The sequence below is a fragment of the Neophocaena asiaeorientalis genome, unplaced genomic scaffold (genome assembly GCF_003031525.2).
Source record: "Neophocaena asiaeorientalis asiaeorientalis breed wild unplaced genomic scaffold, Neophocaena_asiaeorientalis_V1.1 scaffold99, whole genome shotgun sequence".
Taxonomy (NCBI): Eukaryota; Metazoa; Chordata; class Mammalia; order Artiodactyla; family Phocoenidae; genus Neophocaena; species Neophocaena asiaeorientalis.
In genome coordinates this window covers 366,092-378,720 of record NW_020173022.1, presented here as the reverse complement: position 1 = coordinate 378,720, position 12,629 = coordinate 366,092, and the positions used below count along the sequence as shown (strand labels likewise).

Genomic DNA, 12,629 nt, shown 5'->3' with positions numbered 1-12,629 from the left:
TTGATTTCTTACATAATATATAAAGAAAGAGAGAGGAGCTGAGGGAATGTCCTTGACTTTGAACATGATGACACAAAGAGTACAGAACAGTGAGTCTTGGTGCAGCTTGGTGTTTTCTGAGATTCCAGGCTTAGGGTCACAGTCCAGTTCTAGATCTTCCCAGAGAGTACCTGTTCTGTACTCAGTTATGCCCTATGGAAGGCATCTTGCCTTTTTAGTATCACTACAGCCCAGAGGTACACCGAAATGCAAGAGAAAACGTGATTTATCGCAAATCTTACTCCAAAAAGAAATCCTTTTATAATAAAAGCTTTACAGATCTAACCATCAATTTCACATATGATTTAGTCAATGAGAAAGTCAATATAATGTAAGGTAATCTAGGTCATGTTTTAGATTTGTCTGGAACTAATATTGTCTACAGTATACTGTAGAGATATCATCCATGAAACACTAATTTTTTTTTTTTTTTTTTTTTTTTGCGGTACGCAGGCCTCTCACTGTGTGGCCTCTCTGTTGCGAAGCACAGGCTCTGGACGCGCAGCCTCAGCGGCCATGGCTCACGGGCCCAGCCGCTCCGCGGCATGTGGCATCTTCCCGGACCGGGGCGCAAACTCGTGACCCCTGCATCAGCAGTCGGACTCTCAACCACTGCGCCACCAGGGAAGCCCGAAACACTAATCTTTTTTTTTTTTTCATTTCTTAATTAAAAAAATTTTTTTTATTTCTTATTTCTTCTTTTATTTATTTATTTTTCATCAAAACACTAATCTTAATTGAAGTTCGCTAACAGCTTATTTTTGGCCCCAAGAACTCTCATTTAAGCCCAAATTATTTTAAGAAAAATTTCTCAGATCAATATAGTGATATCTCAAAGTGTTTCCTTGAATCACGTAACAGCAAGCATCTTCAAACACAAAGCTCAGACGTTAAACAAATCAAACCCTTCAATATGTAGAATGAGTGGATTTAGACTCATTTTAGACTGGATAGCATGCTAAGGCCAAAAGGGACCCATCTGGGCTTGGAAAAGAGACATGAAAATCCAAGAGAATATATGCTCTATAATGATGGGGATATAAAAAGGGAAGAACCTAACAAGAATTAAAAGTACTCCTGAAGTCTGCATGATGTGCTCCAATGTTAATTCGTTATAGGGCCTTCTTGTATAAGGCTCTCTTAGGGGCGGGGGTGGGGACTGGAGAATTTTTGTTGGTCAAGTTTGCCTGGGGATGGGTCTTGGATGACTATTTAGATAAATGGAGGAGGAAATTCTGCCTCCAAGTCTATTTACATAAGAAGATAAATATCAGCATTAAAGTCCTTGTTTCTTTCTTTCTTTCTTTTTTTTTGGCCACACCATGCAGCATGTGGGATCTTAGTTCCCTGACCAGGGATAGGACCCCCCGCGCCCCCTATAGTGGAAGCTCGGAGTCGTAACCACTGGCCTGCCAGGGAAGTCCCAGTCCTGGTTTCTTAATACACCAAACTAGGTATATTTCCTGTTCTTACAGACCGACACCTATATTTCTCTTACAAAGCTGTTTACAAGGACACATTCTTGGTCCTCAGGTTAGCGGGCATTATCAATTCAACTATCTCTTCCCATCACTTTCACCTCTAGCAAAGCAGACTTCCACCATTAAAAAAAAAAAAAAAAAGGCTAAGTAAGGAAAAAAATTCTACTGACCTTGAATAGTTGCCAGCGTACTGTTGCTCATCAGAGCTGGGCTGAGAGCACCACCCAGGGTCCCTGGATTGAGGCTGAGTAAGGCACCTCTGAAAGTACAAAAGAGCAGTCACTTTATTACAATGTAGATGCCTGGGTCAGTTTGACAACATACCCAAATGGATAAGAAAAAGGAAAATACAACTGGGGAAGTATATGGAAATATGTTACTCTCTTTACACTCTTACATAGTGTGGTTAGTACTTCCAAGTTACTGCTCTCCTTGACGCTCACTTGTACAAAGCAAAACGAGGTTATGGTCCACACAAAATGTAAAACTTGCAGTCATTTTGACTCTTTGAATTACTTCATTCTCCTTTTTTCCAAAACAAAAGGGAAAAAATGCCGAGAAAGGAATATATTTACGAAGTAATTCTTATTTGTTTGATGGTAATATAAAATTAGGAATCCTATTACTGTATCTCTTATTTATGTTTGAGAATTAGAAAGACAGTTCAGAGCTTAATGGAGAAAGCATAAGAATAAGAGTCAGGAATCCTGGGCTTTCTTCCTGGTCCCATCACTCAGGTATAATCAGTGGCCTGGTGTTCTGTAACTTCATCTAGAAATAAAGGTATGACTACTGTCCTTCCAGAGTGTTAAGAAACTTAATTCCAACCATAATCAAAATCCTTGTGCTACTACTATAGAGCAACCCATTTCAAAGAGATTATGGCTTTAAATGATTTTTTGTTTTTGTTTTTTGTCTTTTTTTGCATTTAAGATAGTGATGAGAAAGTATTCCCTATAAGTTACGCCAGGGATGACCTCCTAGCTGTTTCTCAGATGTAAACAAAATGAGAAAGCACCTTACCCAGCTGCAAACTGTGAGGGTGCCATCAGGCCTGGGTTTAGTCCTGCAGCCGCAGCCATGGCAGCAAGACTGGCATTTGCTGGCAACTGTGCAGCTCCTTGGAGGGCAGCAGCTGCTGCTGTCTGCAACCCTGATGCTGTCACCATCACCTGACTGGTCCCAAGAGGAGAGGACAAAGGAGTGGAGGTGGTGTGTGTTGTGCTGGTCTCACTGGCACTGGATGCCTCAGAGGTGGAGGCTGAGGCAGAGGGGGAGGGACTCAGAGAAGGGGAAGTGACTGCTGAGGAAGCTGGAGGCGCTGTGGAAATCACGGCTGCGGTGTTGTTGGAGGTGGTGTCTGTAGTGCCTGAAAAGGGAATCACGTTAGAAAGTGACCTTCTGTAAATGTTTTTAGAAGAATGGCTGCTTTATTCAACCATAATCTAGAATCAACTGAATAATTAATTTACCATCCAGTAACCTCTAAACATGTCCTTTTTTATTAACCGAGTTTAGTGTTTCTAGGGAAATTAACCACAAAAACAAACATTTTAAGAACCAAAGCCATGAACCTACTTTAAGAGGCAAGAGCAATAAAGTAACCATAAAACAAACAGGGAACACAGCTTTCCATTTCCAATTTCCTATTAAAAATTAAAAAAACACAGAAGCTCTAACTACAGAACACAACTGCTCTGGGGAAGAAATGTACAAGCAAAAAAATCCAAGCTTCTGAAAAGCATTTTCATTCAGAAATCTCCTTAGTAGTCTCTATAGAAAAATCAAAACAAAGCAATGAAATCAAGAAAAACTAAAAGTTACACATTTTTCCCAAATAAGTATCAATAACATGTACAGAAACAGTATGAAAATAACTAAAGGCATATGTCCAGATGCCTTTTTTTTTAATTTTTAAAAATTTATTAAAAAAACAAAACATAATGGTACAAAAGGTTGAAAGTAAAAGAATTAGAAAAGATATACTGTGCAAATATAAACTAAAAGGAAATTATATAATAACAGATACAGTAGACTTGAAAGCAAAAGCGTTACTAGAAATAAACAAGGGCACTTCATATCAACAAGACCAATTTACCAGGAAGTTTTAAATTTGTATGTACTTAACTTCAAATTATATAGAACAACAGAGCTACAAGGAAAAAACAGACAAATTCACTATCATAATAGGAGATTTAACATACTGCTGTCATTCACTGATAGAGGATAACTCTTTCAGAACCAGTAGACACCCCCCCCAAATTAGTAAGGATATAAAAAACTTAAATAATGTGAGCAGCAAATTTGATTCAACACACAGATATATAGTCACTATACTCCAAAACTTTAAATTACAAATTATTTTCAAGCACGCTTGGAACATTTTTAAAACTGACCATATTGTGCTATAAGGCAAATTTTAACAAATTTCAAAGTATTAAAATTATACAAAGTGTGTTTCTTGACTTGTAGTTAAGTTACAAATCAGTAACAAAAAAGTAACTAGAAGTTATGAAATACACTACTTCTAAGTAACTCCCCAAAAAACAAATCACAATTGGAGTTAGAAAATAATCTGAACTGAATGATAAAAATATTACATACCAAAACTTGGATGTGACTAAACCTGTGCTTACAGGAAAATGTATAGTCTTTTTTTTTTCCAAGGTAACAGTAGTGTTTTTTTTTAATTGCACACATGTCTATAAACCTAATAAATAGGTTTTCTCTATTTTTTTTTATACAGCAGGTTCTTATTAGTCATCAATTTTATACACATCAGTGTGTACATGTCAATCCCAATCGCCCAATTCATCACACCCCACCCCACCTCCCCCGCTGCTTTCCCCCCTTGGTGTTCCTATGTTTGTTCTCTACATCTGTGTCTCAATTTCTGCCCTGCAAACTGGTTCATCTCTACCATTTTTCTAGGTTCCACATATATGCATTAATATACGATATTTGTTTTTCTCTTTCTGACTTACTTCACTATGTATGACAGTCTCTAGATCCATCTACGTCTCAACAAATGACCCAATTTCATTCCTTTTTATGCCTGAGTAATATTCCATTGTATATATGTACCACATCTTCTTTACCCATTCATCTGTCGATGGGCATTTAGGTTGCTTCCATGACCTGGCTATTGTAAATAGTGCTGCAATGAACATTGGGGTGCATGTGTCTTTTTGAATTGTGGTTTTCTCTGGCTATATGCCCAGTAGTGGGACTGCTGGATCATATGGTAATTCTATTTTTAGTTTTTTAAGGAACCTCCATACTGTTCTCCATAGTGGCTGTATCAATTTACATTCCCACCAACAGTGCGAGAGGGATCCCTTTTCTCCACACCCTCTCCAGCATTTATTGTTTGTAGATTTTCTGATGATGCCCGTTCTAACTGGTGTGAGCTGATACCTCATTGTAGGTTTGATTTGCATTTCTCTAATAATTAGTGATGTTGAGTAGCTTTTCATGTGCTTCTTGGCCATCTGTATGTCTTCTTTGGAGAAATGTCTGTTTAGGTCTTCTGCCCATTTTTGGATTGGGTTGTTTGTTTTTTTAATATTGAGCTGCATGAATTGTTTATATATTTTGGAGATTAATCCTTTGTCCGTTGATTTGTTTGCAAATATTTTCTGCCATTCTGAGGGTCAGATGCCTTCTTTGCATTAAAAAATTTAAGTGGCTATTGGGTAATGAAAATCAGCTCTCAAAAAGTCTATTGTGGTAAACATTTTCTTCTTCTTTTTTTTTTGGCCGTGCCACACACCTTGCGGGATTTTAGTTCCCCAATCAGGGATTGAATTCAGGGCCCCAGCAGTGAAAGCACCAAGTCCTAACCACTGGACCACCAGAGAATTCCCAACATTTTCTTATTTGAGGGAACAACAACATACAATGATATTATGATTCTCATAAAATTTAGTATGAAAAATGAAGATCTAGAAAATTGTTCTTTGAGAGGCCTAAAAAAAAATCAAAATGCCAAAATTTCTTTTTGTTGTAAGGAGAACAAACATCTGAATACAAATAACTAACTGACATTAAAAATATCACTGACAGCTAAAACACATTCACTGAAATGGTTTACTATTATAGATGAATATTGTCCAACAGAAATACAGTACATATGTAATTAAATTTTCTAGTAGTCCCACTGAAAATAGTAAAAAGAAACAGGTGAAATTAGTTTTAATATTATGCTCTATTTAACCCAGTATGTTCCAAATATACTTCAACATAAAATCAATATTTTAAAAATTTAATGAGTATTTTTCATACTAAGCTTTGAAAAGCAAATCTCAATTTGAACTAGCCACATCTTACATGTATAAAAGCCATGAGGCTAGTGCTTACCATATTGTATGGCACAGGTCTAAAATATCTCTAGAAGTTAGGCCTAGTGTTACTTAAAGAATATCAAGTCGGGCTTCCCTGGTGGCGCAGTGGTTGAGAGTCCGCCTGCCAGTTCAGGGGACAGGGGTTCGTGCCCCGGTCCAGGAAGATCCCACATGCCGCGGAGTGGCTGGGCCCGTGAGCCATGGCCAGGGAACCTGGGAGGCCACAACGGTGAGAGGCCCGCGTACCACAAAAAAAAAAAAAAAGAATATCAAGTCCCTTTGCCTAAAGCAGAAATAACTGATAAGGCATAGGACAGATAAAGAAGATGCCAACTATTCCCAATGAGCTGTAATTTTGATGCTATCTAACATCATCAAAGTACAGAACAGGCCCTCTTACTTCAGTAATCAGTAAATGCTACATACAAAAAAACCGGTTACCTAAACTAGTTGGAACTTCATTTAGCGAAAGTCACTATGTTCTAGGATATAATCAACCACATATATGTGTAGAGCAGAACCTAAGTGGTATTTTCTCAAGATAGAGAACTGAAAAAGACCAAAAACATCTATAAATTTTCAATATAATACTTCTATGAGGTATAAAAGACTTCAGAGATGAAAGAAGAACTACACCAATCAAGATAAGTATTTCAAACCTATAAGCATATTGGAAAAAAGATCTATGTAAAAGAACTTTCTTTGTGATAAAATCTAACGCTAAGCCGTAGAAGATTCTCTTCTCTCATAATAGCTGTATTAAAAATTCAGGCAGTTTTGTTCTTTTAAAATCTATTTTGAAGCCTTCTTCTGGTCTATACTAAGAATACCTAGAATTCATCTCTCATTTTAACTGTTAAGGAAATGTTTCTTTCACATATTGCAGAGCTGGGAGAAAATGAGACACCATCTATTTCAGTACTGACTCTACTTTTCCCACCTCCTATCATGCTACACAAAAGGGTAATCAGGTAAACATATCTTTCTTACTGTTAAGTGAAAAGGGAGGATTTACTCCTTTTTCTGTCCCTCTCAAAAATATAAATAAGATGATTCCCTCTTTACTGCTGCTGTTCCAAAGTACAATTACATCTTTGTGGATATTATTAATCATAGTTTCATTATTCAGTTCTAAATCTATCAGACCAATTTATATCACTGAGCTATTGATGCTGTGTTGGGTCCTATATGTTTGGCAGATTCATACATACTTCTTCACTTTGACACTCTTTTCCTAAGACCTGCCCCCTGTTCTATAGAAAGGTATATATCTTCTCTCTTTTCTCTTCTACTGCTAGTAAATTTCAATATAATTTCAATCTTTTCTTGACCAATTTTCCGGCTTATCTAACCTGATTTCACTTACGGGCACTACTTTCTTTTCAAACTTCTGAAAAGAACTTGAGGTCAAAGGCTTAAAGTAGCCTTTTCTTCACTCTCCACTGCCATTTTCAGACCATTCGGTATCACTTTCTTAAAATCCCGCATATATACGAAGAAAATCCCAATAATTTCATCAGTGAATTTAACCTGGGCTAAGAGATGATGACTCCAGAAACCATTCAAAGTAGCTCTTTCTGGTTGTTATCCTCCAACCACATCCTAGGTGTCTTCAATATGAATGTCATATGAGCACTAGAGTATAATAATGGGATCTTCAAATGAATTCTCCCAGTGAATCACCTCTTAATCAATATATATCTTTTATCTATATTCTAGGCAACTTAATTACTTGGGCAACTTTGATCAGGGAAGTGATGCCTGCTGAGCTTTCGCATCCTCAACAACAGAATTAGACGCCATCACCACCTCACAAGGTTAGTAGGAAGTTACGTGCAAGAATATAGTGTGTGGCACAACCTCCTGTTTCCCACCTCATCCTTTTTAATTGAAAAAAAATTTTTTTAATTATTGAAGTATAGTTGATTTACAGTACTGTGTTGGTTTCAGGTGTACAGCAAAGTGACTTAGTTGTATGTGTGTGTGTATATATATATTCTTTTCCAGATTCTTTTCCATTATAGTTTGTTACAAGATATTGAACATAGTTCCCTGGGCTAGACAGTAAATCGTTGTTGTTTATCTATCCTACCTTGGCTTGTATCTGCCAATCCTTTTCTCTGTGTCGTTCCAATTTTAGTATATGTGCTGCCAAAGTGAGCACCCACCTCATCCTTTTTAAAAAATAGATTTAGTGAGGTACAATCTGTATGCCATAAAATTCACCCAATTTAAGTGTAAAATTCAATGATTTTTAATATATTGACAGAGTGGTACAGTCACCACCCCAATCTAGTGTATGACTAAGAAAGATCCCTTGTGCCTATTTGCAGTCACACCTGTTCCCACCTACAGCCTCCAATCACCTGCTTTTTGTATCTGTAGATTTACCTTTCCCAGACATGTCACATAAATGGAATCATACAACTTGCAGTCTTTTGCATCTAGCTTTCTTCAGTTAGCATACTGCTTTCAAGGTTTATCCATGTTGTAGCATGAACCAATACTTCCTTCTGGCTGAAAACTGTTACACTACATGGATAGACCACATGGTGTTTAATTCATTCATCAATTGATGGGCAATGGCTTGTTTCCAGTTTTGTGGGTTTTTTAAAATTAGTTAATTAAATAATTAATTAATTTTTGCCTGTATTAGGTCTTCATTGCTCAGGCTTTCTCTAGTTGCGGCGAGCGGGGGCTACTCTTCGTTGCGGTGCACGGGCTTCTCATTGCAGTGGCTTCTCTTATTGTGGAGCACAGGCTCTAGGTGCGTGGGCTTCAGTAGTTGTGGTACACGTGCTCAGTAGCTGTGGCTCGCGGGCTCTAGAGCACAGGCTCAGTAGTTGTGGCGCATGGGCTTAGTTGCTCCATGGCATGTGGGATCTTCCTGGATTAGGGCTCGAACCGGTGTCCCCTGCATTGGCAGGTGGATTCTTAACCACTGCACCACGAGGGAAGTCTCTCCAGTTTTTGATTATTATGAATAATGCTGTTATGATAATTTGTGTAAAAGTTTTTGTGGAAATGTTTTCACTTCTCTTGGGGGAAATGTCGGGTGGGATGGTAATTTTATGTTTAAAGTTTAAAGACAATGCCGAAGTGTCTTCCAAAGCGGCTGTATCATTTTACATTCCCACCAGCGAAGCATGAAGGTTTCAATTTCTCCACATCCTTGCCAAGACTTATTATTTTTGGTCTTCTTGATTATAGCCATTCTATTGAGTATGAAGTAGTATCTCATTATGATTTTATTTTTTTATATGAAAACATTTATTATATTCAAAAGATAAATTTATAATATGTTACACATGAAAAACCTACAAAGCTCCTATGTAGGACAGCTTCTTAGAACATAAAGGTAATTTAAAATTACTATGAATGTACAACATTTTATAGTATAAGCTTCTGTCTGTTTGAACAATGTAATGATTGTTCTTTAGGATTAAAACAAGATTCTGCAGTAGGCATCTCTGTAGCTATACAGTAACAGCACTCTGCTGAGCAATAATGTTGAACATCTTTTCATGTGCTTATTAGTCATTCCTGTATCTTCTTTTTGGTGTAATGTATATTAAAATCTTTTGCCCCTTTACAATACTAAGTTGCCTGTATTCTTACTATTGAATTTTAAGAATTCTTTATATGTTCTAGAGATAATTCCTTTATCAGATATGCGATTTACAAATGGAATATCTCTCCATTCATTTTTCTGGAGAGTTTGAGAGAGTATATTTATTTTGTATCTTGCAACAACACTGAATTCATTACTAGTTCTAGTAGGCTTTTTGGTGTGTGAATTCCTTGAGAATTTTATACATATAGGATAATGAAAACAAAGACAGTTTTAACTTCTCCCCTTCCAAACTGGATGTTTTAAATTTTTTTCCATTATTAAGCTGACTATAACCTCTACTACAATGCTAATTAGAAGTCTGCTAGAGCAAACATTCTTGCTTTATTCCCAATCTTAGCAGGGGAAAGCATTCAGTCTTTCTCCATTTAGTATGCCGTTACCTGGAGGCTTTTTAGTAGATGCTCTTTATCAGGTTAGGAAGTCCCCTTCTATTCCAGGTTTTTATCATGAATGGGTGTTGGGTTTTGTCAAATGCTTTTTATATATCTAGTCAGATGATCATGAGGTTTTGGTCCTTTCTTCTATTACTATGGTGTACTACATTAATTTATGCTCAGTTATTAAATCAACTTTACATTCCTGGGATAACCCCTTGGTCATAATGTATAATCTTTTTTATATGTTGCTGGATTTGATTTGCTAAGATTTTGTTGAGGATTTTTGTGTTCATTTTCATGAGGGATATGGGTTCATAATCTTTTTCTTGTGATAACTTTGTCTGGCTTTAGAATCAAGGTAATATTGACTTCATACAATGAGTTGTTCCTCCTCCTCTATCTTCTGGAAGAGCCTGCTAAAGGTTAATTCTTATTTCTTTGTGAAATATCTGATAAGAGTTCACTGCTAAAGCCCTCTGAGTCCAGGCATTTCTTTTTGATCCACTTACTTTACTTGTTTCAGGTCTTTTAAAGGTTTTCTATTTCTTTTTGAGTCAGTTTTGGTAATTTGAGCCTCAGAATTTGTCCATTTCACCTAAGTTGCCTAATTTTGGGGGGCAAAAACTTGTTCATAATATTCCAGAATGCTGCATGAGGTAGCAATTCCATTCTTAAATATATACCCAAGAGAACTGAAAACAAATAACCACACAAAAACTTGTATTGAGCTTTGTGATGACCTAGAGGGTGGGATAGGGAGGGTGGGAGGGAGGCTCCAGAGGGAGGGGATATGGGGATATATGTATATGTATAGCTGATTCACTTTGTTGTACAGCAGAAACTAACACAACATTGTAAAGCAATTAGACTCTGACAAAGATACAAAAAAAAAAAAAAAAACTTGTATTGATACGCACATACTCATAGCAACAGTATTCAAAATGGCTCCAAACTGGAAGCAACTCAAATGTCCATCAACTCCAGAATAATAAACAAAGTATGGTATATCCATGGAATGAAATATCACTCAACTATTAAAAGGAATGAAGTTCCAATATATTCTGCAATATGGATAAACCTTGGAAATATGCTAAATGGAAGAAGCCAGACCCAAAGGGTCATATATTACATGATTCCATTTATATGAAATGTCTGAGACAGGTAAATTCATAGAGACAGAGTAAGCAAGGGGAGAAGTGAATGGGGAGAGACTGATAATGGTTATGGGATTGCATACAGTTCATTATGAAATACTACTTTGGAAAAAGAATTGGAGGCAGAGCTTGTTTAGTTGAGATTTTTTTTTTTTTTTGGCAGTACGCGGGCCTCTCACTGTTGTGGCCTCTCCCGTTGCGGAGCACAGGCTCCGGACGCGCAGGCTCAGCAGCCATGGCTCACGGACGCAGCTGCTCCGCGGCATGTGGGATCCTCCCGGACTGGGGCACGAACACGTGTCCCCTGCATTGGCAGGCGGACTCTCAACCACTGCACCACCAGGGGAGCCCTAGCTGAGATTATTAAGGGCTGTGGAATTTTTACAAGTTCTTAAGACACAGAATACATATCTTTCTGGAGCAGTACAGTCATGATCATTCATTTTCTATCGTAGAAAATATTACCAGGTACAGCCACTATGAAAAACAGTATGGAGGTTCCTAAGAAAACTAAAATACCATACGATCCAGCAATCCACTCCTGGGAATATACCTAGAGAAAACTATAATTCAAAAAGATTCATAGGCTTCCCTGGTGGCGCAGTGGTTGGGAGTCCGCCTGCCAATGCGGGGACATGGGTTCGAGCCCAGGTCAGGGAGGATCCCGCGTGCCGCGAAGCAACTAAGCCTGTGCACCACGGCTGCTGAGCCTGCACTCTAGAGCCCATGAGCCACAACTACTGAGCCCGCGTTCCACAACTGCTGAGGCCCGCACACCTAGAGCCCATGCTCCACAACAAGAGAGGCCACCGCAATGAGAAGCCTGCGCACCGCAATGAGGAGTGGCCCCTGCTCACTGCAACTAGAGAGCCCGCGTGCAGCAACAAGGACCCAACTCAGCCAAAAAAAAAAAAAATACATGCGCCCCTGTGTTCATAGATAGCAGCACTGTTCACAATAGCTAAAACATGGAAACAACCTAAATGTCCATTGACAGATGACTGGATAAAGAAGATGTGGTACATATATACAATAGAATACTACTCAGCCATAAAAAGGAATGAAATAATGCCATTTGCAGCAACATGGATGTAACCAGAAATTACCATACTAAGTGAAGTAAGTCAGAAAGAGAAAGACAAATACCATATGATATCACTTACATGTGGAATCTAAAATTTGGCACAAATGAACCTATCTACAAAACAGAAACTGACTCATAGACACAGAGAACAGACTTGTGGTTGCTGAGGGAGAGGTGGGAGGGAGAGGGATGGACTGGGAGTTTGGGGTTGGTAGATGCAAACTACTACATTTAGGAAGGATAAACAACAAGGTCCTAATGTAGAGTACAGGGAACTATATTGAATACCCTGTGATAAACCATAATGAAAAAGAATATAAAAAAAGCATGTCTCGGGCTTCCCTGGTGGTGTAGTGGTTGGGAGTCCACCTGCCGATGCAGGGGACACGGGTTTGTGCCCCAGTCCGGGAAGATTCCCACATGCCGCGGAGCGGCTGGGCCCGTGAGCCATGGCCACTGGGCTTGCGCGTCCGGAGCCTGTGCTCCGCAACGGGAGAGGCCACAACAGTGAGAGGTC

General features: G+C 38.3%; 1 protein-coding gene across 8 annotated transcripts in view; it reads right to left on the bottom strand.

Moving 5' to 3' along the window:
• POU2F1 (POU class 2 homeobox 1) overlaps positions 1–12,629 on the bottom strand; it is a 107,367-nt gene that overhangs the window by 15,144 nt on the left and 79,594 nt on the right. For all 8 annotated transcript variants that reach the window (XR_003002913.1, XM_024742453.1, XM_024742452.1 and 5 more), the window contains exons 14-15: positions 2,544–2,889; positions 1,691–1,779 (exon numbers count right to left, since the gene is read on the bottom strand). Coding sequence is in view for 7 of the 8 variants with exons in the window: in XM_024742453.1 (XP_024598221.1) it covers positions 1,691–1,779; positions 2,544–2,889 (435 nt within the window). In the remaining variant the exon portion in view is untranslated. The remainder of the gene's footprint in view (positions 1–1,690; positions 1,780–2,543; positions 2,890–12,629) is intronic.